The following is a 27,618-nucleotide window of genomic DNA, read 5'->3' on the forward strand; positions in this document are numbered from 1 at the left end:
GAAATACTCAGAGTGGTCAAACCATAGAGATAGATAGAGGACTTATATCTGTGCCATTATAGCGTCTGTGACAGCATGGGCAGGTCCATTGGGGCTACAACCCAATGGGAATCCCCACCCAGCTGACTACTTTCACTACTTTAAAATGGCGGAGGCATGGTGGAAGCCATCAATGGCGCTGCCCACACGCTAAAAGGACTTTTTGACCACTAGAGGACTTTGTCATTATCTATGAGTCAAACCTCTCGGCAGACGCCTAGTGGTAGCAATGCGCATTGCAGGTCACCAGGAGCGAAGGTGTTAGTAATTAACGCCGTTCGCCGTGGATCAAGGGAACAACAACCAGAGGCTGAACTTCGGACTGTGCTGTTTTTTTTCTCCTGCCCTCCGCAACTTTCGGTCGAATGACATATGGTTCACTAAGATTAAGAAGATTTTGAGATTGTGTTCAGTATTTCACCAAAAATAAATCTACCAGCTATCAAGTTTGAACCACACATGGTGAGTTGCTGCACCTTACGCATTCCATAGCCAACAACGTTTAGCTTTTGCAAAAGCGTCTGTACAGCCAATCAATTTGTAAACTTGTCTAAATGAATAATCTAAACCGATAGGCATTCATAACAAAAAAAAAAGGAAGTAGGGTATGATTGTCGAACGCGTTAATTTGTATTTGTATGAGAGAAAAGAACAACCGTTTCATTTTTCTGGGTGCTGGCCTGACCGACTCAACTCCATGGGCGGACTGGAGCTCTGACGTCATTAAATGATTTACACACACGACATTGTTCTGTGTTAATTGCGTGCTGTTCTTTGGGTTTCGAAATCGGTAGTTAAAAAAACACAATAAAAAAAAAACTTTTTTTTATGTGACAACGGAGCTCCAGTCCGCCCACACTAGTAGCCGCTCAAATCGTGGAGATGAGTTCAGTCGGCTAGTGCTGGCCAAGAGAGGGGCACCTGCTGAAGATTATGGGGAGGTCCCCAGCGGGAGGGGAGTGGAGTGGACGGTTCGGTTTATTAAAAGTAGGCCTGGGCCTCATTATAATATGGCAGGTTGAATTCCACCGAAGTATTTTCTAATCTGGGTCCTTCGTGGTCCTCTGTAGCTCAGCTGGTAGAGCACGGCGCTTGTAACGCCAAGGTAGTGGGTTCGATCCCCGGGACCACCCATACACAAGAAATGTATGCACGCATGACTGTAAGTCGCTTTGGATAAAAGCGTCTGCTAAATGGCATATTATTATATTATTATTATTAATCTATTCTGCTCTATCATATTCTATTCTAGTAAAGTAGATGTATTTTCCCCAGGTAAATGCCTACTGAAGTGAGGGGGTCCTCCTACAGCACACAGGGAAAGGAAAACAAGACTGAAGGTGGAAGAACTCATCCCTTATTATTTGATCTCACAAAAGCCAGAACCTTCACAGTAAACTGACGTTACCGGTAAACTGCGGTTGGATTAGTGTTTCTCTGCCTGGGAAAAATGGATGCTTTTGAGGGTCTCCACAGTGTGCAGCTGTCCTCCTCTCCTCCGCCTGTCTCTGCCTCCAACCCGGGGTATGAAGTACTAGGATCAGCCAGATCTGGTGTCCAGGTGTACTCCAACGCCACGTTCTATGGTAAACCCGGTGTTCTGGAGCATGCACAGCGGAGAGGGAGAGCCAAATATCCCTCCCACCGAGAGGAGACCAAAGAGGAGAGGTGTAAGGTTGGAAGGTAAGAGACCTGTTATGGGTTTGATTGGATACTGACAGCTGTAGGTTGGCTCCAAGCCTGTTGCTTTTTGGTGTTGTCCATAACAAATCTTCATTTGTACCACGTTAATGTCATACGCCAGATATACTGTGAACACCAATATTCTGTCTGGTAATGTGTTTTAGTCCTTTCCATAGCATGTTAGTCAGTCCACTAATGCAGGCTCTTTCCACTGATGCACTGTGCCCCTTTTAGTAAAAACAGCAACAATCGAACCAGAAATATCTAGGCCAATAGAAGTATATATCTCCCACCAATAACCTGCACAGTCCATTTGCAGTATCATCATCAGTGGAAAGTAGAGAGAATATAGATTATGATTTGTATCCACTCTATTCTATATCAGACTCTTTTCTATTCTATATCAACTGTATATTCTAATCTATAATACTGTTCCATGACTGCTCAACAACGCTCTGCACTATAGATATGCCTACGTGGTGTTCTATATAAACTCTGTTCTATTGACACTAGATACTGGATGCGTCTGTTGAGTTGAATTGCACATCGCTTGGCTGCAGTGTGAAGTAGGCAACTATTTGATCATGTTTCCTTAACTAGATTTTTGGGGGGTTGGGACGTGAGGATGTGTCATCATGTGACCTATGGCAGATGGATGATGACGACGACGACACAATTCCTCCTTTTCTCTATCGGAATGGAAAATATAATACAGCGCATCGCAAACAGCGTTCACAACGAGACAATTCATCAGTAACGAAATAACATTCGCCTAACTTTATCTCGTTTGATGACTCGATGAAACATTCATTGTAGTCCATAGCGTTGTCCTCAACATTCTTTAATAGTAGGCTAACATTGTTTTGAAACTATTGCAATGGTCTTTCTGAATGATATCGACAGCAAGTCAACATTGGACACTAACAATTAATGGAATTCTTGGGAACATTGAGTTAGATGCCATCGCGGTCACGGCGGCGGTACGTGGTGAATCATCCAGCCGGGTGGTGAGACTGTAAGTGCGGGGAGCTGGGAAGGGAAATCCGGTGAAATGTTGTGCTGTCAGACTGACATTATGGCATTAGCAAAAGTTATGAAAAAGTTGTGTAGGCTAGTTCGGCCTCACATGTTGTGACTAGTCTTAATGACAGATGTGACTATTGGAATGTTATTGTTTTTGACAGGGCCTGATAAATGCAGGGGCTGAAGCCCTGAGGCAGAGATTATTATTATTATTATTTTTTATTTTTTTACTGCAACCACAGGAGGCCGCTCTCAATAAGGATAGACGCCCTGCTGCTGCTCTGCTAATCGTCAGATGGGGGGAGGTAGGGGGGCCCACGTGGGTAACTGGGGGGCCCTGCCTTGGTTGGGTAACTGATTCAAGGACTAGCCTTTTGTGGGCCCTAATCAATATTTGGTTGGGGGGGCCCCCCCAATCTCACCAGATTCCCACCGGGGACCAGTATGAAAAAATTTAACTGCCAGGCCCCTTAAGTCCTGCCCAAAATGCTGGCATGGCTAATTGAATGACTGTCAGGTGACTGACATAACAAGAGACAAACTGCTGGTGCACAACACATTTTAAATGCACCTGGTGTATTCTACTATTCTAACTGTCAACAGAACCTTTTTTGGTCGGGGGGGCTATAAAAAGGGGGAAACAATATCGCATCATTCATTTTCATGCAGACTGTCTAGCCTACTGTATGGACTAGGTTTCAAACTATAGTAGGCCTAACTATAAACACATTTAGTGAGTCTAAAACAACCAATTCCTTCCTGATAGCCCTATTAAATATCATGTATTTTTATGTTTTCTAAAGGTTGGTAGACCTGGAGCCAGTTCCAAGCCCCAGGGGTGAGGGTGGAGGGCCGGCTGACCCCAGGTCCACCAGGCCCCAGGAGGGAGCTGTTACCCAGGTCCGGAGCCAGGTCAGGGGCAGGGAGGGCAGCAGGCTGGAGGGTGCTACCCAGCTGGAGGGTGCCCGGGGCGGGGAGCATGAGGACAACGTGTCCCGCCTCCGGAGCTCTTCCCTGGAGATCAGAGAAAAGGGATCAGAGATCCTACGGGAACAACTGGACGCTGCACAGAAGGTGGGGGACCCTTATTACAGACTCTCACACACACACACTGATCTCTCTGACGCCCATCTCTACTGAATGGCAGTTGCTTGAATCAATAACAATGCGTGACCTGGAAAAGGGTGTCATCCCAATAGGTTTAGTCCTACAGTATGCTGCTGCATACTGACACAGTTCTCCTCCACCTCTCTCCCATCTCCTCCATCTCTTCCCTCTCCTCCCCTCCACCTCTCTCCTCCCCTCCACCTCTCCCCTCCCCTCCACCTCTCCCCTCCCCTCCACCTCTCCCCTCCCCTCCACCTCTCCCCTCTCTTCTCCATCTCTTCCCTGTCCTCCCCTCTCTTCTCCTCCACCTCTCCTCCACCTCTCTCCTCTCCTCCACCTCTCTCCTCTCCTCCACCTCTCTCCTCTCCTCCACCTCTCTCCTCCTCTCCTCCACCTCTCCCCTCTCCTCCACCTCTCCCCTCTCTTCTCCATGTCTTCCCTGTCCTCCCCTCTCTTCTCCTCCACCTCTCCTCCACCTCCACCTCTCTCCTCTCCTCCACCTCTCTCCTCTCCTCCACCTCTCTCCTCTCCTCCACCTCTCTCCTCTCCTCCACCTCTCCCCTCTCCTCCACCTCTCCCCTCCTCCTCCACCTCTCCCCTCCTCTCCTCTCCTCTCCTCCACCTCTCCCCTCCTCTCCTCCACCTCTCCCCTCCTCTCCTCCACCTCTCCTCCACCTCTCCCCTCCTCTCCTCCACCTCTCCCCTCCTCTCCTCCACCTCTCTCCTCTCCTCCACCTCTCCCCTCTCCTCCACCTCTCCCCTCCTCTCCTCCACCTCTCCCCTCTCTTCTCCTCCCCTCTCCTCCACCTCTCCCCTCCTCTCCTCCACCTCTCCCCTCCTCTCCTCCACCTCTCCCCTCTCCTCCACCTCTCCCTTCTCTTCATCTCTTCCCTGTCCTCCCCTCCCCTCTCCTCCACCTCTCCCCTCTCCTCCACCTCTCCCCTCTCCTCCACCTCTCCCCTCCTCTCCTCCACCTCTCCCCTCCTCTCCTCCACCTCTCCCCTCCTCTCCTCCACCTCTCCCCTCTCCTCCACCTCTCCCCTCTCCTCCACCTCTCTCCTCCACCTCTCCCCTCCTCTCCTCCACCTCTCCCCTCCTCTCCTCCACCTCCCCCCTCCTCTCCTCCACCTCTCCCCTCTCCTCCACCTCTCCCCTCTCCTCCACCTCTCCCCTCTCCTCCACCTCTCCCCTCTCCTCCACCTCTCTCCTCTCCTCCACCTCTCTCCTCTCCTCCACCTCTCCCCTCCTCTCCTCCACCTCTCCCCTCCTCTCCTCCACCTCCCCCCTCCTCTCCTCCACCTCTCCCCTCTCCTCCACCTCTCTCCTCTCCTCCACCTCTCTCCTCTCCTCCACCTCTCCCCTCCTCTCCTCCACCTCTCCCCTCCTCTCCTCCACCTCCCCCCTCCTCTCCTCCACCTCCCCCCTCCTCTCCTCCACCTCTCCCCTCTCCCATCCCCTCCCAGGAGCTGAAGCTGAAGGATAAGGAGTGTGAGCGTCTGTCGCAGGTCAGAGATCAGCTGGAGCGGGAGCTGGAGGAGCTCACTGCCAGTCTGTTTGAGGTTAGTCTGGTGTGACCATACTCCCTGGAGCAGGAGCGGAGGAGCTCACTGCCAGTCTGTTTGAGGTTAGTCTGGTGTGACCATACTCCCTGGAGCAGGAGCGGAGGAGCTCACTGCCAGTCTGTTTGAGGTTAGTCTGGTGTGACCATACTCCCTGGAGCAGGAGCGGAGGAGCTCACTGCCAGTCTGTTTGAGGTTAGTCTGGTGTGACCATACTCCCTGGAGCAGGAGCGGAGGAGCTCACTGCCAGTCTGTTTGAGGTTAGTCTGGTGTGACCATACTCCCTGGAGCAGGAGCGGAGGAGCTCACTGCCAGTCTGTTTGAGGTTAGTCTGGTGTGACCATACTCCCTGGAGCGGGGAATCAAGGCTAGCTTGAGGGAGGCTGGAATGAGACCCACAGCCTGCAACACGCTGATCTGTCCTGGGTGTGAGTGCTCCGTGATGGTACCACTACATCTTGACATTGAGAAGTGTGGCCCCTGCATGGTTGTTGTAACACTGTTGTCTTCCTGTTCCCACAGGAAGCTCACAGGATGGTGCATGAGGCCAACGTGAAACAAGCTGCAGCAGAGAAGCAGCTGAAGGAGGCTCAGGGCAAGGTCAGTCTGCGATCCCATCCGGGAATTGAACCCACAACCTTGCCGAACTCTTACCGAAAGAGCCACACAGGTTACCTGTACCTGCTAAATGCAGGAAAACCTATAAGAATCTGTTAGAGTTGTGCCTGGTTCTGGAGGGTTGCCGGTTCTAATCCCAGGGCCGACGGGGAACATTTGGCATGAGTGAGCCAGAAGCCAGAGGGTTGCTGGCATCAATATCCCATTTGCCACCTACTGCCTTTGTGCCCTTGAGCAAGGCACTTTACCCCTATCCTGCTCCAGGGACGCTGCTCTACGGCTGACCCTGTGCTGCTCCCATGCTGTTGTGCGTCGGTTTGGGTACGATGTATAACTACTGTCTATAACCACCCCCCCCCCGTGTTCTTGTCTCTCCCCAGATTGATGTCCTGCAGGCAGAGGTGTCAGCCCTAAAGACCATGGTCCTGACCTCCACCCCCTCTTCCCCAAACCGTCAGGCCCACCCTCAGCTCCTCTCCCCGGGCAGTAGGTCCAGGGGGGCCAGCCCCCGCCATGGAGGGGGACACACACGCAACAAAAGCGCCAGCTGGGCCCTGCCATTGGCCTCTGGTGGGCACTTAGACCCGCCCTCTGTCTCCCTGCAGCCAGTCACAGAGGACAAAGAGGTAGGCCCAGCTGCCTTCAGACAACACACCAGCCGTGTCTGAATACCCATACTTGCGTTCTAAGTAGTTGGCTTTTTAAGTATGCGAAAATAGAACGTTTTATAGGATATGAAATGTAGTTAATGTAGTATGCTTTAAAATGCCAGGATGTCATAGGCTGTGTCTACACTTGACACTTACATGCGACTTCTGCTATCAGAACACAAAGATCACATTGAAAAGACGGGTCTAGACACACAAGTGTCGCATTGTGATCCGATTGTGTTCCGTTCTGGTCGCATTGTGTGCTGATTTCTCCGCAGTCTGGACGCGATCAGGCTACTGAAAGCGCATACAGTGGGCAACGTCATTAGCACTCCGCCCACAAGTCTCCAGAAACCGTGTGTTTTGGGAGCGAGAGGCACCTTTTTCGTTATAGCGTTAGAGGAAATACGTTTCAAGCCTGTAAGTAACATGTTTGCTGGCCTCATAAATGCTAACCAGCTAGCTAATATTTAGGAAAAACTATTTTGGGTTTGGCTAGAGTTATGGTACCGTGTTTGCAATCCCTTTAGCTTTGCTTGCTGGCTAACTACAGAGGTTAGCTGGCTAGTTAGCTAAAGTAGTTAGCTACTGCCATCAAGTTGTTGTGTTGTCATATTTTGCCTATTCTACATTTACATTTTAGTCATTTAGCAGACGCTCTTATCCAGAGCGACTTACAGTTAGTGAATGCATACATGTTTTATATATATATATATATTTTTCATACTGGCCCCCCGTGGGAAACGAACTCACATCCCTGCCGGCCAAACCCTCCCCTACCTTGGACGACGCTGGACCAATGCAGAATGCATACTGGCATTTGAATATAGCGTGGGAAAAGGGAATCTGGACACAATGTGGACACGTTTAAATATAAGTGTAGACGCATGATGTGTTCGGAACTCCATGATCAGAACTCCGTGATCAGAATACAAAAACTGCATTAACTGTCAAGTCTAGACAGGCCCGTACTCTTTTCAGCTCTTCGTCTAGTAGAATTTTCTGCACTAAATTCATCCCAGTGATTTTCTATTGAGGAAAATAATTGCCTTCTCACACCCACTTGTGTTCGACCAGCAGCTGATAATCAGAACAGGAGATGAACGAATGGCGGGGAACAGGAGATGAACGAATGGCGGGGAACAATGCGCGATTGTGCATTAGATGACGCCTTCTGAGTAGTATGTTGATATTTGCTGCTTACTGCATTAGTTTTTACTAAACAGTACTTTCTAAATAGGACACTATATATACAAAAGTATGTGGACACCCCTTCAAATTAGTGGATTCGGCTATTTCAGCCACGCCGTTGTTGACGGGTGTATAAAATCGAGCACACAGCCATGCAATCTCCATAGACAAACATTGGCAGTAGAACGGCCTGTACTGAAGAGCTCAGTGACTTTCAACATGGCACCGTCATAGGATGCCACCTTTCCAACAAGTCAGTTCGTCAAATTTCTGCCCTGCTAGAGCTGCCCCGGTCAACTGTAAGTGCTAACGCCCGTCTGGTGTTCAACCTTCCCAAGTTCTCTCACGTCACCCCCCTCCTCCGCTCACTCCACTGGCTTCCAGTTGAAGCTCGCATCTGCTACAAGACCATGGTGCTTGCCTATGGAGCAGTGAGGGGAACGGCACCTCTGTACCTTCGGGCTCTGATCAGTCCCTACACCCAAACGAGGACATTGCGTTCATCCACCTCTGGCCTGCTGGCTCCCCTTCCTCTGCGGAAGCATAGTTCCCGCTCAGCCCAGTCAAAACTGTTCGCTGCTCTGGCACCCCAATGGTGGAACAAGCTCCCTCACGACGCCAGGACAGCGGAGTCACTCACCACCTTCCGGAGGCATTTGAAACCCCACCTCTTTAAGGAATACCTGGGATAGGATAAAGTAATCCTTCTACCCCCCCCCCCCCAAAATTGTAAAGTGGTTATCCCACTGGCTATAGGGTGAACGCACCAATTGGTGAGTCGCTCTGGATAAGAGCGTCTGCTAAATGACGTAAATGTGCCCTTGAGCAAGGCACTTAACCCTAATTGCTCCTGTAAGTCGCTCTGGATAAGAGCGTCTGCTAAATGACTAAAATGTAAATGTGAAGTGGAAACGCCTAGAAGCAACAACGGCTCAGCCGCGAAGTGGTAGGCCACACAAGCTCACAGAACGGAACCGCCGAGTGCTGAATCGCGTAAAAATCATCTGTCCTCGGTTGAGGCTCGCATCTACTACAAGACCATGGTGCTTGCCTACGGAGCTGTGAGGGGAACGGCACCTCCTTACCTTCAGGCTCTGATCCTACACCCAAATGAGGGCATTACGTTCATCCACCTCTGGCCTGCTAGCTCCCCTACCTCTACGGTCACTCACCACCTTCCGGAGACACTTGAAACCCTACCTCTTTAAGGAATACCTGGAATAGTATAAAGTAATCCTTCTTCCCCCACCCCCGATTTAAAAAAATAAAAAGAAAATAAAAAAAGAAGTTGGTTGTCCCACTGGCTATCATAAGTTGAATGCACCAATTTGTAAGTCGCTCTGGATAAGAGCGTCTGCTAAATGATGTAAATGGTTGCAAAACTCACTACCGAGTTCCAAACTGCCTCTGGAAGCAACATCAGCACAATAACTGTTTGTCGGGAGCTTCATGAAATGGGTTTTCCATGGGCGAGCAGCCACACAAAAGCCTAAGATCACCATGCGCAATGCCAAGCATCGGCTGGAGTGGTGTAAAGCTCGCCGCCATTGGACTCTGTAGCAGTGGAAACGCATTCTCTGGAGTGATGAATCACGCTTCACCATCTGGCAGTCCGACGGACTAATCTGGGTTTGGCGGATGCCAGGAGAACGCTACCTGCCCCAATGCATAGTGCCAACTGTAAAGTTTGGTGGAGGAGGAATAATGGTCTGGGGCTGTTTTTCATGGTTCGGGCTAGGCCCCTTAGTTCCAGTGAAGGGAAATCTTAATGCTACAGCATACAATGACATTCTAGACGATTCTGTGCTTCCAACTTTGTGGCAACAGTTTGGGGAAGACCCTTTCCTGTTTCAGCATGACAATGCCCCTGTGCACAAAGCGAGCTCCTTATAGAAATGGTTTGTCGAGATCGGTGTGGAAGAACTTGACTGGCCTGCACAGAGCCCTGACCTCAACCCCATCGAACACCTTTGGGATGAATTGGAACGCCGACTGCGAGCCAGGCCTAATCGCCCAACATCAGGGCCCAACCTCACTAATGCTCTTGTGGCTGAACGGAAGCCAGTCCCCGCAGCAATGTTCCAACATCTAGTGGAAAGCCTTCCCAGAAGAGTGGAGGCTGTTATAGCAGCAAAGGGGGGACCAACTCCATATTAATGCCCATGATTTTGGAATGAGATGTTCAACGAGCAGGTGTCCACATACTTTTGGTCATGTAGTCTATGTAGTATTATTAGTACACAGTATGTCGTTTTAGTAATTAGTAGGCAAGGCAGATTTCGGACACGGCCATACTGTTGTGTTGTACACACTTATGGACTTTGAGAATGTGTGCGCCATAATCTATCTAATCTTGGGTCTGCTTTTGGTTGCACTCTCCCAATCAATCGACCCACTGTGACCACTCTCCCAATCAATCGACCCACTGTGATCACTCTCCCAATCAATCGACCCACTGTGACCACTCTCCCAATCAATCGACCCACTGTGATCACTCTCCCAATCAATCGACCCACTGTGACCACTCTCCCAATCAATCGACCCACTGTGACCACTAACAGCAATTCAAACCTTGTTTCTGCACTAACTCTTCTACGGCTTCCCACTATAACCCTGTGAATGTGTTTCTTTCCTCCTCTCCCTATCTCCACATCATCCTCCTCCTCCTCCTCTCCCTATCATCATGTGGTTATTTTTTGCCTCTCCTTTACTTCCTGTTTTCTTTCACTTGCTCATCTCCTTTCCCTCTTCTCTCTCCTTTCCCTCTTCTCTCTCTCTCTCTCTCTCTCTCTCTCTCTCTCTCTGTCTCTCTCTCTCTCTGTCTCTCTGTCTCTCTGTCTCTCTGTCTCTCTGTCTCTCTGTCTCTCTGTCTCTCTGTCTCTCTGTCTCTCTGTCTCTCTGTCTCTCTGTCTCTCTCTCTCTCTCTCTCTCTTTTCCCTCTTCTCTCTCTCTCTCTCTCTCTCTTTTCCCTCTTCTCTCTCTCTCCTTCCCTCCATCCTCTTCTCTCTCAGCCTGCTGTTCCTGCGCTCCTCTCTCTGATTTTGTGTCTGGTTCCGGGCCACTCGATCTCTGTGACCTATGAACCCTACTGGGCAGAGCAGGGGGAGGGGCCAAGCTCTCTCAGCCGACAGGTAACCACACCCCTCTGGTTCCTCTCTAGGTTTCTTCCTTCTAGGGAGGTTGTCCTTGCCACTGTGTTTCTGCTTGCTCTGTGAGGTCTAGGATGGGGTAGCCTCGGCTTCGCCAGAGTTCATATTGGAAAAGTAGGTTTGAGTGGAGTGCTGATTGCCATCGTCTGATTGGCTGTGAGTAAATAATAATACCACCCCTTTTCAGAAGCTCAAATTATCCAGAGTTAATTTATGGCGCTAGCATTGCTTGTATACTATATATAATTTTAATTGATATTTCAGAATGAAAAAATATATACATGTTTTTTTAATATAATTTGTTACCCCATGTGGGAACCAGTGAAAATGATTGGCTTTCGGTTTTGAATCTCCTCCTCTGTTTGAACGTACCTATTCCAACTGGAGGGCTTGGCTACTCCACCTTCTGTTAGCCTCTGTTCCCACAGGCTTTCATACCGAAGGTGAGGTGAAAGCCTGGAAGAGGCTAAGGATGGGGAACTGTAAATCCCTTTGTGACAACAGATCTATATAAAAATGGCTTCATTACAAGGCCTATATATGATTAAGCTTAGCCATTGACAGGTTGGGAAGCTTTGGATATGCAGGCATTTCTATAGTCGCTATTTCTACCCTACTTTACTGTATGATCAGTGTCTAAGTTATGGTTCACGGAGTCGCCTGTTCACTGTTGACATTGAGACTGGTGTTTTGCGGGGACTATTTAATGAAGCTGCCAGTTGAGGACCTGTAAGGTGCCTGTTTCTCAAACTAGACACTCTAATGTATTTGTCCTCTTGCTCAGTTGTGCACCGGGGCCTCCCACTCCTCTTTCTATTCTGGTTAGAGACAGTTTGCGCTGTTCTGTGAAGGGAGTAGTACACAGCATTGTACGAGATCTTCAGTTTCTTGGCAATTTCTCGCATGGAATAGCCTTAATTTCTCAGAACAAGAAGACACTGACGAGTTTCAGAAGAAAGTTATTTGTTTCTGGCCATTTTGAGCCTGTAATCGAACCAACAATTGCTGATGCTCCAGATACTCAACTAGTCTCAAGAAGGCCAGTTTTATTGCTTCTTTAATCAGCACAACAGTTTTCAGCTGTGCTAACATAACTGCAAAAAGGTTTTCTAATGATCAATTAGCCTTTTAAAATGATAAACTTGGATTAGCAAACACAACGCGCCATTGGATAATGGGCCTCTGTACGCCTATGTAGATATTCCATAAAAAATCAGCTGTTTCCAGCTACAATAGCCATTTACAACATTAACAATGTCTACACTGTATTTCTGATCAATTTGATGTTATTTTAATGGACAACAAAATTGCTTTTCTTTCGAAAACAAGGACATTTCTAAGTGACCCCCAAACTATTGAACGGTAGTGTACGTGGTTAACTCCTGTTTCCCTTCCCCAAGGGAATGCATCTGTCTACGCCTTTCTTCCCGCAAATACAATCATGTTTATTACATATTAATCCATATACACAGTAAATCAAATACAGGAAAAATAATTAATAAAATACATTTCTCATGACAATTATACAGTATCTCCTGTCCTCAGATGGACAATGTGCTGTATGCAGAGTTCCTGACCTGGAGAGACAGACCGAGTCTGGACAGAACGTCAGCCTTCCTGGGCCGTATCTACAGGGAGGACATCGGCCCCTGTCTCTCCTTCACCAGATCTGAGGCATGTACCTTTTTGTGTTTCTCTGTGCCTTCGGAAAGTATTCAGACCCCTTGACTTTTTGTTTAGGTTACAGCCTTATTCTAAAATTGATGAATTTTTGTTTCTTTTTCCCCCTCATCAATCTACACACAATGCCCCATAATGACAAAGCAAAAACATGTTTTAGACATTTTTTGCTAATTTATCAAAAATTAAAAAAATGGAAATATCACATTTACATGAGTATTCAGAACCTTTACTCAGTACTTTGTTGAAGCACCTTTGGCAGCGATTACAGCCTCAAGTCTTCTTGGGTATGACGCTACAAGCTTGGCACACCTGTATTTGGGGAGTTTCTCCCATTCTTCTCTGCTGATCCTCTCAAGCTCTGTCAGGTTGGATGGGGAGCGTTGCTGCACAGCTATTTTCAGGTCTCGCCAGAGATGTTAGATCGGGTTCAAGTCCGGGCTCTGGCTGGGCCACTCAAGGACATTCAGAGACTTGTCCCGAAGCCACTCCTGCATTGTCTTGGCTGTGTGCTTAGTGTTGTTGTCCTGTTGGAAGGTGAATCTTCGCCCCAGTCTGAGGTCCTGAGCGCTCTGGAGCAGGTTTTCATCAAGGATCTCTCTGTACTTTGCTCCGTTCATCTTTCCCTCGATCCTGACTAGTCTCCCAGTCCCTGCCGCCGAAAAACATCCCCACAGCATGATGCTGCCACCACCATGCTTCACCGAAGGGATGGTGCCAGGTTTCCTCCAGACGTGACGCTTGGCATTCAGGCCAAAGATTTCAATCTTGGTTTCATCAGACCAGAGAATCTTGTGATTCTTTAGGTGCCTTTTGACAAACTCCAAGCGGGCTGTCATGTGCCTTTTACTGAGGACTGGCTTCCGTCTGGCCACTCTACCATAAAGGCCTGATTGGTGGAGTGCTGCAGAGATGGTTGTCCTTCTGGAAGGTTCTCCCATCTCAACAGAGGAACTCTGGAGCTCTGTCAGAGTGACCATCAGGTTCTTGGTCACCTCCCTGACCAAGGCCCTTAGCCCCCGATTGCTCAGTTTGGCCGGTAACCTTCCTCAGATCTGTGCCTCAACACAATCCTGTCTCGGAGCACTATGGCTTGGTTTTTGCTCTGACATGCACTATCAACTATGGGACCTTATATAGACAGGTGTGTGCCTTTCCAAATCAAGTCCAATCAATTGAATTTACCACAGGTGGACTCCAATCAAGTTGTAGAAACATCAAGGATGATCAATCGAAACAGCATGCACCTGAGCTCAATTTTGAGTCTCATAGCAAAGGGTCTGAATGCTTGTGTAAATAAGGTATTTCAGTTATTTTTTTAAATAAATTTGCAAACATTTCTAGAAACCTGTTTTCGCTTTGTCATTTTGGGGTATTGTGTGTAGATTGCTGAGAAAAAAAACAAATATTTAATCAATTTTAGAATAAGGCTGTAACGTAACAAAATGTGGAAAAAGTCAAGGGGTCTGAATACTTTCCGAATGCACAGAATAGCATAACTGCTCATACCAGAATAGAATGTTATTTTTCTGAGAGGGAACTTCGCCTATAACATTCAGATTAGACAATAAATGCACAATGGCACAATTCACAACTGACAAGTATAAATGCATATGAAGTAAGTCAGTCACAAGAATCAATTTATATTTTCTAGATGTATCTGGGCTTTGTGTATATCTTGTTTTTAATCTAATGTTTATTATTACTCCTCTTCTGTCAACAGTTGTCTCAGTCGGTACAGAGTGCCGTGGAAAACAACTCGCTGACCATCGAACCAGTGGCCATGTCAGCTTTACCCATGGTCAAAGCCAACGCCATAGAGTGTGGCGGGCCCAAGTGAGTTATCACTCAACGTTTTTTAAAAATAGCATTATAAGGTTGTTTATTTACAACATTGAGACTGTTTTCCTCAGGAAATGTAGTCCGCTTCATGTTTTGTTTCCTTGCCATGATAACTGTTGTGACAACCGTAATCACAACTGCACCACACCCATCACTCGCTCTTCCTCTCACCTCTTATTTCCAAATTAAAACGAACAGTTTCTCTCCTCTTGGTGACTACACCTGTATTCTATGATGAATATCATTATCCATGACTCCATGGCAAATTATGGGAACCAGATTTGGTCTTTCTTTTGATGGAATATTTTAGTTTACTTTTACAACAAACAAACATACAGTGGGGAAAAAAAGTATTTAGTCAGCCACCAATTGTGCAAGTTCTCCCACTTAAAAAGATGAGAGAGGCCTGTAATTTTCATCATAGGTACACGTCAACTATGACAGACAAATTGAGATTTTTTTTCTCCAGAAAATCACATTGTAGGATTTTTAATGAATTTATTTGAAAATTATGGTGGAAAATAAGTATTTGGTCACCTACAAACAAGCAAGATTTCTGGCTCTCACAGACCTGTAACTTCTTCTTTAAGAGGCTCCTCTGTCCTCCACTCGTTACCTGTATTAATGGCACCTGTTTGAACTTGTTATCAGTATAAAAGACACCTGTCCACAACCTCAAACAGTCACACTCCAAACTCCACTATGGCCAAGACCAAAGAGCTGTCAAAGGACACCAGAAACAAAATTGTAGACCTGCACCAGGCTGGGAAGACTGAATCTGCAATAGGTAAGCAGCTTGGTTTGAAGAAATCAACTGTGGGAGCAATTATTAGGAAATGGAAGACATACAAGACCACTGATAATCTCCCTCGATCTGGGGCTCCACGCAAGATCTCACCCCAGAACCACACGGGGGGACCTAGTGAATGACCTGCAGAGAGCTGGGACCAAAGTAACAAAGCCTACCATCAGTAACACACTACGCCGCCAGGGACTCAAATCCTGGAGTGCCAGACGTGTCCCCCTGCTTAAGCCAGTACATGTCCAGGCCCGTCTGAAGTTTGCTAGAGTGCATTTGGATGATCCAGAAGAGGATTGGGAGAATGTCATATGGTCAGATGAAACCAAAATATAACTTTTTGGTTAAAACTCAACTCGTCATGTTTGGAGGACAAAGAATGCTGAGTTGCATCCAAAGAACACCATACATACTGTGAAGCATGGGGGTGGAAACATCATGCTTTGGGGCTGTTTTTCTGCAAAGGGACCAGGACGACTGATCCGTGTAAAGGAAAGAATGAATGGGGCCATGTATCGTGAGATTTTGAGTGAAAACCTCCTTCCATCAGCAAGGGCATTGAAGATTAAACGTGGCTGGGTCTTTCAGCATGACAATGATCCCAAACACACCGCCCGGGCAACGAAGGAGTGACTTCGTAAGAAGCATTTCAAGGTCCTGGAGTGGCCTAGCCAGTCTCCAGATCTCAACCCCATAGAAAATCTTTGGAGGGAGTTGAAAGTCCGTGTTGCCTAGCGACAGCCCCAAAACATCACTGCTCTAGAGGAGATCTGCATGGAGGAATGGGCCAAAATACCAGCAACAGTGTGTGAAAACCTTGTGAAGACTTACAGAAAACGTTTGACCTGTGTCATTGCCAACAAAGGGTATATAACAAAGTATTGAGAAACTTTTGTTATTGACCAAATACTTATTTTCCACCATAATTTGCAAATAAATTCATTAAAAATCCTACAATGTGATTTTCTTGATTTTTTTCTTCTCATTTTGTCTGTCATAGTTGACGTGTACCTATGATGAAAATTACAGGCCTCTCTCATCTTTTTAAGTGGGAGAACGTGCACAATTGGTGGCTGACTAAATACTTTTTTTCCCCACTGTACATAAAAACAATAATGTAACGTTTACGTGAATGACATCACACTTGCTCAGACCCACATGTTCCCACCGTGTCGACGCCCAGTGATGGTGACTTCAAATTGTGTCGTTTCTGTCTAGAGCCTGATTCTTTCGGTCTGACTTTCTATACAGTAGTTTTTGTTTTTCTCTTCAGATCTGTTTTCGGGTTTTCTGAGTCCTAGTGGGTTGACTCAATGGGCTACACTGCTTCACCTCATGCTTCCTAATCACAATTTGATTGAATTCTTTTCCCAGTGGCCCGAGAGCAGCAGTATTGACGTAAGTGACTTTAGGAGTGACTTTAGGAGTGACTTTAGGAGCCAATCATTTGATTACTTTCCTTTTTCCACAACAATAACTTGTTCTATGGTGTGGCTGTGCATAGTCCTCTGTGGCTACCTACTGTATGTTAACCCTTCCCCTTTCCCCTGGTCAGAATGCCCCCTCTAACACTTTGTCTAACCAGGCAGGCATGTCTTGTTCCAGTGTTCAGACCACGCTTTTGTTCATTCTTTGTTTCTAATGTTAAACAACTAACAATGACATTTTAATATCTTTTACATGTAAGGCCAATTTCCCGGACCCAGATTAAGCTAGGTTTCCTCCTAAGGATTAGTCTTAATTTGGTCTGGAAACCGGCACCATAGAGTTCCATAGATGAATGAGGTCCAGAAACCGGCCCATAGAGTTCCATAGAGCCCATAGAGCCCATAGAGTTCCATAGAGTTCCATAGAGCCCATAGAGTTCCATAGAGCCCATAGAGTTCCATAGAGCCCATAGAGTTCCATAGAGCCCATAGAGTTCCATAGAGTTCCATAGAGCCCATAGGGTTCCATAGAGCCCATAGAGTTCCATAGAGCCCATAGAGTTCCATAGAGTTCCATAGAGCCCATAGAGCCCATAGAGTTCCATAGAGCCCATAGAGTTCCATAGAGCCCATAGAGTTCCATAGAGCCCATAGAGTTCCATAGAGCCCATAGAGTTCCATAGAGTTCCATAGAGGCCCATAGAGGCCCATAGAGGCCCATAGATAAATGAGTGAGTAGTGTTTGTTTCTCTGCCTCTGACAGGAAGTGTGCGTTGAGCGGCGTGTCCCGGTCCTGTAAGCATCGCATCAAACTTGGAGACAGAGAGAGTTACTACTACATCTCTCCCTCCAGCAGGGCACGGGTACCTAGCAACCACGTTTGTTGTTTTCTAATCATTTTAAACAACATTACGCGTTCTGAACATTGATGCATAACGTTCATTTATTGATTCATCCTCAACATCTATAGACTGATGAATATGGCTACCTTTTTGTGTTCATAAATACTTTGATCGTGTAGGCCTACGTGAGAGAACTTTTGTTTTGAAGGTGTGAAAACCTTCCTGATTTCCGCCCCTCCAGATCACAGCTGCCTGTAATTTCTTCACCTATATCCGCTACATCCAGCAGGGCCTGGTCAGACATGACGGTAAGGCTGACGTCCTTCCTCTGACAGATAGACACTGAGGTCAACAATCGACCCATTTGAACAGTAATGGTGACAGTGGCAATACATTACTCTTTGTCAATGTAGACAGCAGATTTGTCTGGTGTTCTGAAACCCTTTCAACTAATGGAACTCTAATGTCTTTGTCTCTGACCCCCCCCCCCCCCCCCCCCCCCCCAGCGGAACAGATGTTCTGGGAAGTGACACGTCTACGGAGGGAGATGACTGTGGCCAAGCTGGGCTTCTACCTCACAGACACAGACCAGGGATAGACGGACGAGGGGAGACGTTGCCATAGACCTGGGTCATGTTCATTAGGGCACACCGTAGCAAAACGTTTCAAAACGTTGTGGAAAGGACCACGTTTTGCAAGCGCTTCCTATTGGACAAGTTCAGATATTACCACGCGTTTAGGGACGCTTTCTTCCGTTTCATGCCTACTGAACACGACCCTGGGCTAGAAGACAGGAGACCCCAATCAACTGTACAGAGACAGAGAGCCTTTTTACGCTGTCCTGACAACCAAACCCAAACCAAACTGGAATGGCTTGGTTTGGCTCAGTAGTGTGAAAAGTCCTCAGGAGGACATGCTGATTTATTGAGTAGGGGAGTGATTTCAAGTGTAATCTGACAAGGGAAGCAGAAATGCTACAGTAAAATGACACTACTAGCTTTGCAAATGAGATTAGCTTCGTACGAACCATCCTGATCTCGCGAGCTACACGGTAGCGAGAACCAATGTAGCGAACCAATGTAAGCTTGTGAGATCAGTATGGTTTGTACGAGGCTAGCAGTTCGTGCTAGTTTATAAAGTACATAGCACTATCACAATATTATAGCGCTATCACAATATTATAGCACTATCACAATATTATAGCGCTATCACAATATTATAGCACTATCACAATATTATAGCACTATCACAATATTATAGCGCTATCACAATATTATAGCGCTATCACAATATTATAGCGCTATCACAATATTATAGCGCTATCACAATATTATAGCGCTATCACAATATTATAGCGCTATCACAATATTATAGCACTATCACAATATTATAGCACTATCACAATATTATAGCGCTATCACAAAGACATGCAATGGATAACATATTTCAATAGGACGGTAGCGTATATGTGAAAATTAATAATCAATATACCATAGAATTTCAGTATTAGTATTATGCATAATTGACAAGTGGTTCCACAGCTGGTCTTAGCCGGCCCAGATGGAAACCTATATATATATATACTGCAACACGTCTTCCACAGAAACACTAATATGGGCTGAATCTTAACAGAAGTACTCACACAGATCTTTTAAGTTGGGGTTCTGACCGTAGAGAACTATGCTGCTCGCTTTTCATTCAAACAGCGGTCCTATAGTACTGGCATACCACTCCTACTTTTTTTATTTTGTCATTGAGCAATTAGGGTTAAGTGCCTTGCCCAAGGGCACGTCGACAGATTTTTCACCTAGTCTGCTCGGAGATTAGAACCAGCGACCTTTCGGTTACTGGCACAACGCTCTTAACCACTAAGCCACCGCTACATGTCTCCTCTCACCTTAGAACCGGACCACCTATTACTTAACCTTGATAGATTATTGCACTACGTTGTAAATGGCTTGCATGGCTTATATAGGAAAGACACCTGGACTTAGAATGGGTTATGGAAGGGCAGGATTCACTCAGCGTGGATACAAAATGGCTGCGTTTTGAGTCTGTTTTAGTACTAACCAGAAGAAGTGTGTGTAGCAGCTACACGGTACCTGAAACCTAGTTAGTCATCTGAAAGATCTTCTCTGGATACTGGGACAGTTTGGCAAGGACTATCCTAGAAATTAAAGGCTACAGTCATTTGTTATTTAACATGATGTGATAAACCAACCGTAGATGATTAAGCAATCATTCGATTCTCCTCCTTCCTGACACTACCAATTTTTATTAACAGCTTTAAAATAACTATGTAGTTGGGCGAGAAAACAGCTGTAAATGATTGCATTATGTTGTTGTGCACAGCCTTTAGTTGTAATTGCACTGCTGTAAAATGTTATTGAAATTGCACTCCTGTTGTGTATAATAATGATGTATAAGCCATACATGACCATGAAATGTGTAGCTTTGCATGGATACGTAGCCATCGTGATGTCCAGGTGTGTGTGTGTGTATGTTGATATTAGCTATACCTTGCATGAAAATCCTTATCAAACTAAATGAAGAATATTGAAGTCTGAAAGTGCAATAACTGCTTTCTTCTTACAGCCATGTTATGTGTTTGAAATCCTTATGTCACTATAACAACCAGTGTGATTGTACCCTTCAAGGGCCACAGTCACACTCCAGCTGTAGATTGATAGTAAATACGCTGAGTGTACAAAAAAAATTTGACAGACTGACCAGGTGAAGGCTATGATCCCTTATCGGATGTCACTTGTTAAATCCACTTCAATCAGTGTAGATGAAGGGGAGGAGACAGTTTATAGAATACATTTTAAGCCTTGAGACAATTGAGACATGGATTGTGTACGTGTGCCATTCAGAGGGTGAATGGGCAAGACAAAATATTTAAGTGCCTTTTGAACGGGGTAGTAGGTGCCAGGCGCACCGGTTTGTCAAGAACTGCAACGCTGCTGGGTTTTTCACGCTAAACAGTTTCCCGTGTGTATCAAGAATGGTCCACCACCCAAAGGACATCCAGTCAACTTGACACAACTGTGGGAAGCATTGGAGTCGACATGAACCGGCATCCCTGTGGAACGCCCCGACGAATTGAGTTGTTTCGGGGCAAAAGGCTGAACCACCCATCTGTGTGTTGTCTGCTCTAGCGCGGTTATGGTCTCTTGATTCTGCAGTGATTAGTCACGGCAAGTTAGATAACCTTTAAAGTCACGTTGCTGATTAGATGTCACAGAAATTACAATTTTATTTGTATGTTAAAATGAGATGTGATGCATTTTCTCCATTGTTTACATTTGTTGGGTGCCTTTGTGGCCCACTTTTGGTGGAGATGCACAAATGAAGGAGTGTGGCTTTAACCCACAGAAGCCCTGCCTACAAACCATGGACCGTGGAAGCTTTCCACTAAGACTGAGAGACCTATTTGACTTCAGGGCTCAGGCAGAGGTCACTGATCACTAGATTTAGGTCGTTACCAGAAAGTGTTTTGGTTAGTTACCCTAAAACAGAGATGAAACGGCAAAGCGTGAAATAAGCCCTTTTTTTTGGTATGGAGATCTACGAGTGTCGAATTACGTGAGGCTTGTTTGATCGAACTTTCGTAATGTTTAGGCTGTTAACAGATGTACCGATGCGAGTTGTAATCCGGCAACTTTGAGGAAAAACAACTTGTGTGTGTTGTTCACACACACGTATCTGCCCTCTCGTTGGCTAGAATGTTCCCACCTGATCTCACTTGCCTTTACTCACTGAGGACATGCATTTCCATTGTTGGAGCGGTCACGATGGAGGACTAAAAGTGCCACAATTAAATAAATAAATACACCATTAAATAATTACTTAAATGTGTCATTAATTAATTAAAATTAGAATTAAATACATAAATGTGTTATTAAATGTGTCATTAATTAATTCAAATACCGATTCATTTTATGTAAAATACATATATAATAATTTCACTATTTACATTTACATTTCATGGTCCTGCGTTGGAGTGCTTCCTGAATTACTTAAAACTGTCAAACTGACCCATCAAAAGTTGGTAGGCGGAACCTAACGCCTGATTGGTTACCCTCTGCATCAAGCCAAGACAAATCAATTCCGGATAATGTCAGCAGGTCCTGCTTCTACATCCTCTGCTAAGTTTAAAATGTCTCTAACCAACTCCCTGGAAAGTTCACGGAGATCCTCCATTGTCTCTATCCAGGTTGGCCTACTCTACTTCAGACCAAAGCAATGGATCAGACTAGATTCGCGTTAGCCCCGCCCACTGACTTTGATGGGTCAGTTTGACAGTTTTAAGTAATTCATGAATCACTGCAATGCAGGATCATGAAATGTAAATGTAAATAGTGAAATAATTATATATGTATTTTACATAAAATGAATCGGTATTTGAATTAATTAATGACACATTTAATAACACATTTATGTATTTAATTCTATTTTTAATTAATTAATGACACATTTAAGTAATTATTTAATGGTGTATTTATTTATTTAATTGTGGCACTTTTAGTCCTCCATAGGTCACTCTGCTATCTTGTCAATGTAATAGATCGTCGTTGCCTCCACTCGAGACCCTCGCACACCCACAGTTTCACACCCAACAGTTGTTGCTTAACAGGTTTAAAGGGAGATCCAACATACTGGGAATGTTCCAGACTCGCTACGCTGTAGAAGCCTGACTGATCTTACAGCGCCTGCATAGGTGTTGGAACTTATCAGCTAACTACATCGTATAAAGCCCTGCACCAAAACTTCAGTATTTTTCCTTCATAGCTTATTCTCCATATTTTTTAAATAGGGAGACAATTTTTCAGCACTTTGTATTTATTTGATCAACGCTTCTTCTCTCATGGACTTTTCTTGTTCCGCTGCAGCAATAAAATTACCCAGTGTCCAATTGCAATACATATACAATCACAATACATATCGTATCAGCACCTAAGTATCGTGAAATTGTATCGTGAGGTCCCCTGGCAATTCCTAATAGAGCTATTTAGATTAGATTAGATTAGATAGATAGATATAGGTACACCTACATGACAAAAAAGTATGTGGACACCTGCTCGTCAAACATCTCATTCCAAAATCATGGGCATTAATATGGAGTTGGTCCCCCCTTTGCTGCTATAACAGCCTCCACTCTTCTGGGAAGGCGTTCCACTAGATGTTGGAACATTGCTGAGGGGACACGAGCATAACTGAGGTTGGGCACTGATGTTGGGCGATTAGGCCTGGCTCGCAGTCAGTGTTCTAATTCATCCCAAAGGTGTTCGATGGGGTTGAGGTCAGGGCTCTGTGCAGGCCAGTCAAGTTCTTCCACACCGATCTTGACAACCCATTTCTGTATGGACCTCGTTTTGTGCACAGGGGCATTGTCATGCTGAAACAGGAAAGGGCCTTCTCCAAACTGTTGTCACAAAGGTGGAAGCACAGAATCGTCTAGAATGTCATTGTATGCTGTAGCATTAAGATTTCCCTTCACTGGAATTAAGGAGCCCGAACCATGAAAACCAGCCCCAGACCATTATTCCTCCTCCACCAAACTTTACAGTTGGCACTATGCATTCGGGCAGATAGCAGGACTGCCAGATGGTGATTCATCACTCCAGAGAACGCGTTTCAACTGCTCCAGAGTCCAATGGCGGCGAGCTTTACACCACTCCAGCTGACGCTTGGCATTGCACATGGTGATCTTAGGCTTGTGTGCGGCTGCTTGGCCATGGAAACCCATTTCATGAAGCTCCCGACTAACAGTTATTGTGCTGACGTTGCTTCCAGAGGCAGTTTGGAGCTCGGTCGTGAGTGTTGCAACCGAAGACAGACAATTTTTACGTGCTACGTGCTTCAGCACTCGGCGGTCCTGTTCTGTGAGCTTGTGTGGCCTACCACTTCGCGGCTGAGCCGTTGTTGCTTCTAGGCGTTTCCATTTCACAATAACAGCACTTACAGTTGACCGGGGCAGCTCTAGCAGGGCAGAAATTTGACGAACTGACTTGTTGGAAAGGAGGCATCCTATGACGGTGCCACGTTGAAAGTCACTGAGCTCTTCAGTACGGGCCGTTCTACTGCCAATGTTTGTCTATGGAGATTGCATGGCTGTATGCTATATTGCAGTCGTGCTGCAGGCAGAATTGTATGTTTGCGTGTCAGATTTCTTTATCTTTAGTATTCACACCCCTTGACTTTGATTTATTTATACATACATACATACATACATACATACATACATACATACATACATACATACATACATACATACATACAGTGCCTTCAGAAAGTATTCATACCCCTCTGTATCTACATTTAAGTTTTATTCATTTGTAAAAATTTCTAAAAACAATATTCCACTTTGACATTATGGGGTATTGTGTGTAGGCCAGTGACACAAAATCTCAATTTAATCCATTTTAAATTCTTGCTGTAACAACAAAATGTGGAAAAAGTCAAAGGGTGTGAATTTTATAGATATAGAAATCTGACACGCAAACGTAACATTCTGCGTGCAGCACGACTGCAAATATGGTCGGCCTGGAACGTGGCCATAGTCCGAGAATTGCCGTTATAGGAACAGGAACATGCGTTCCGGATGCCAATGGATTATCGTTCAGGGTTATATGAACTTCAAACGCTAGGCCATAACGCTCAATGCCCCAAACAAAGGAGTGACGTCCTGTTCCTAATAATAATGAATTGAATGCAGTAAATGAATAAAGTCAGACAACTTCATTCAGAGGTTAACATGTTTTCAGAAGTCAAAACATTCTGTCCGAATTGAAGCGGTAAGCTCCTCTCATCCATGATAATAACGATCAGTATAATGTGGTCTAAAATAGGGTTCCTTTATTCATCTTTAAAACATGTACAATTCAGTATTTTAAGGTTATTTATATTTTCTAACAATCTGGAGTTAAGTTTCATATCCCATACAGTCAAGTGCATACTGTTATTTATCAGGATATACTGTGTGTCACATTTTTAAAACAAAACTTTAAATTCTGAAGTGTAATGAAATAGTATCTGTCCCTCTTGCAGCAACCACTGGTCATCGGTTCTGGCTTCTTCTTTGGTAAATACATGCAAGGATATTCAAGAACAGAAATTTTGTATTTGAAATGTTGTTACATAACATTTGTTAAGCAACATCTACCAGGGTTGGGGTCAATTTCATAATTTAAGAAGTATGCTTTTCAATGAGGGGAATTGGAATTTCAGTTTACTTCCTGAATTGACATGGAAATGACGGAATTGACCCCAACCCTGACAGACGGGTACATTATAATGACGTACCCAGAGAATTATATCTTAGATTATATCATTATTATAAATTATATCTTAATTTAATTGGATCTCTGTGGACGTCATGAACATAAAAGCCACACCCCCAACCACTGCTATCACAGCAGTGTCCAGCAGAAAGGGAGCGGACTGGTCCAGCAGAAAGGGAGAGGACTGGTCCAGCAGAAAGGGAGGGGACTGGTCCAGCAGAAAGGGAGAGGACTGGTCCAGCAGAAAGGGAGAGGACTGGTCCAGCTCTGGAACACAACATAAACACAGGAATAAGTACAGATGTATTGCCACTTGCCAGACCACCATTGTAAATAAGTTCTCTAACTAACTATCTCGCTTGGTTAAGGTCTTCATGTTTGCCATTTACATACAACAAGAGCATTTACTGTACCGGTACACATGTATGACCCTGGAGTGTTGAGGCATGTTTTGGGGGCACGGGGTTGGCTGATCGACACTCATTGACGTCTACAGCGAATCAGTCAAAAACACTAAACTAGTACATGATCAACCTAAGCAATACCCACATTAATCTCCTTGATTTGATCCAGTACTCCTCACTAGACCCTGTAGAGCTGAAGGGATTGATACAGTAAACAATAAGGTTCCACACAGCCTATCAAAAGGCAAGGTGAAGTACCTGCATCATGCTTCTTCCATGCTGTGATGTTGAGGGGTGGCTACCTACCTGAGGGACTCTACCTACAGTTGAAGTCGGAAGTTTACATACACTTAAAGAACAACGTTGTGGTCCAGCACCTTTCTGAGGTCTCTGTACCGAGCCTCCTGTTCTTCATTGTTCTTTCTTTGAAAGCAAAGAATGTAAAAAGATTCAAATAGCTACAGTTGAAGACGGAAGTTTACACACTTAGGTTGGAGTCATTAAAACTCGTTTTTCAACCACTCCACAAATTTCTTGTTAACAAACTATCGTTTTGGCAAGTCGGTTAGGACATCTACTTTGTGCATGACACAAGTAATTTTTCCAACAATTGTTTACAGACAGATTATTTCACTTATAATTCACTGTATCACAATTCCAGTGGGTCAGAAGTTTACATACACTAAGTTGACTGTGCCTTTAAACAGCTTGGAAAATTCCAGAAAATGATGTCATGGCTTTAGAAGCTTCTGATAGGCTAATTGACATAATTTGAGTCAAAGCTCTATGGTAGTCTTCCTTAGCTCAGTTGGTAGAGCATGGCGCTTGCAACGTCAGGGTTGTGGGTTCGATTCCCACGGGGCACCAGTATGAAAATATATGCACTCACTACTGTAAGTCGCTCTGGATAAGAGCGACTGCTAAATGACATAAATGTAAATTGGAGGTGTACCTGTGGATGTATTTCAAGGCCTACCTTCAAACTCAGTGCCTCTTTGCTTGACATCATGGGAAAATCAAAAGAAATCAGCCAAGACCTCAGAAAAAAGAATTGTAGACCTCCACAAGTCTGGTTCATCCTTGGGAGCAATTTCCAAACGCCTGAAGGTACCACGTTCATCTGTACAAACAATAGTACGCAAGTATAAACACCATGGGACCACGTAGCCGTCATACCGCTCAGGAAGGAGACGTGTTCTGTCTCCTAGAGATTAACGTACTTTGGTGCGAAAAGTAAAAATCAATCCCAGAACAACAGCAAAGGACCTAGAGAAGATGCTGGAGGAAACAAGTACAAAATTATCTATATCCACAGTAAAACGAGTCCTATATCGACATAACCTGAAAGGCTGTTCAGCAAGGAAGAAGCCACTGCTCCAAAACCGCCATAAAAAAGTCATACGGTTTGCAACTGCACATGGGGACAAAGATTGTCCTTTTTGGAGAAATGTCCTCTGGTCTGATGAAACAAAAATAGAACTGTTTGCCCATAATGACCATCGTTATGTTTGGAGGAAAAAGGGGGAGTCTTGCAAGCCGAAGAACACCATCCCAACCGTGAAGGATGGGGTGGCAGCATCATGCTGTGGGGGTGCTTTGCTGCAGGAGGGACTGGTGCACTTCACAAAAAAATGGCATCATGAGGAAGGAAAATGATGTGGATATATTGAAGCAACATCTCAAGACATCAGTCAGGAAGTTAAAGCTTGGTTGCAAAGGGGTCTTCCAAATGGACAATGACCCCAAGCATACATCCAAAGTTGTGGCAAAATGGCTTAAGGACAACAAAGTCAAGTTATTGGAGTTGCCATCACAAAGCCCTGACCTCAATCCTATAGAAAATGTGTGGGCAGAACTGAAAAAGCGTGTGCGAGCAAGGAGGCCTACAAACCTGACTCAGTTACACCAGCTCTGTCAGGAGGAATGGGCCAACATTCACCCAACTTCTTGTGGGAAGCTTGTGGAAGGCTACCCGAAACATTTTACCCAAGTTAAACAATTTAAAGGCAATGCTACCAAATACTAATTGAGTGTATGTAAACTTCTGACCCACTGGGAATGTGGTGAAAGAAATAAAAGCTTAAATAAATAATTTTTCTATTGTGGATCTACTATTATTCTGACATTTCATTGTAGTACCATGATCCATTTTTGTAAGGGTATGACTCTCACCATCCTCCTCTCAAATCGAACCACTACCAATAGTAAAAAGGACAAAGGCATATTAGGGGTCCTTTTGAGAAATGTATCATCAGCAAAACCGTTTACTCTTTGAAACTAGATAAGATACAGTAGCTAGAGGGTTTTGCTGCAATTCACTTT

At 45.2% G+C, this 27,618-nt stretch overlaps 1 protein-coding gene across 1 annotated transcript; it reads left to right on the forward strand.

Moving 5' to 3' along the window:
* The first annotated feature begins 215 nt into the window (after positions 1–215).
* Positions 216–20,170, forward strand: LOC311134945 (guanine nucleotide exchange factor for Rab-3A-like). The gene is made up of 13 exons (XM_084168718.1): positions 216–501; positions 1,315–1,722; positions 3,549–3,819; positions 5,316–5,411; positions 5,934–6,011; positions 6,410–6,655; positions 10,882–11,001; positions 12,565–12,693; positions 14,423–14,535; positions 16,715–16,738; positions 17,531–17,630; positions 17,851–17,917; positions 18,116–20,170. Exons 2-13 carry the CDS (start codon positions 1,490–1,492, stop codon positions 18,205–18,207), a joined length of 1,569 nt encoding a protein of 522 aa, XP_084024844.1. The 5' UTR covers positions 216–501; positions 1,315–1,489; the 3' UTR covers positions 18,208–20,170.
* Positions 20,171–27,618: the final 7,448 nt, after the last annotated feature.

The sequence above is a fragment of the Coregonus lavaretus genome (genome assembly GCF_964263955.1).
Source record: "Coregonus lavaretus genome assembly, chromosome: 9".
In the NCBI taxonomy this organism is placed as follows: domain Eukaryota; kingdom Metazoa; phylum Chordata; class Actinopteri; order Salmoniformes; family Salmonidae; genus Coregonus; species Coregonus lavaretus.

Bases quoted from the DNA above. Each gene is read 5' to 3' on its own strand.
- LOC311134945 (XM_084168718.1), top strand. From the start codon at position 1,490: ATGGATGCTTTTGAGGGTCTCCACAGTGTGCAGCTGTCCTCCTCTCCT. The intron at 3,820-5,315 runs GTGGGGGACCCT...ATCCCCTCCCAG, and splicing joins AACTGGACGCTGCACAGAAG to GAGCTGAAGCTGAAGGATAA. The intron at 12,694-14,422 runs GCATGTACCTTT...TTCTGTCAACAG, and splicing joins TCTCCTTCACCAGATCTGAG to TTGTCTCAGTCGGTACAGAG.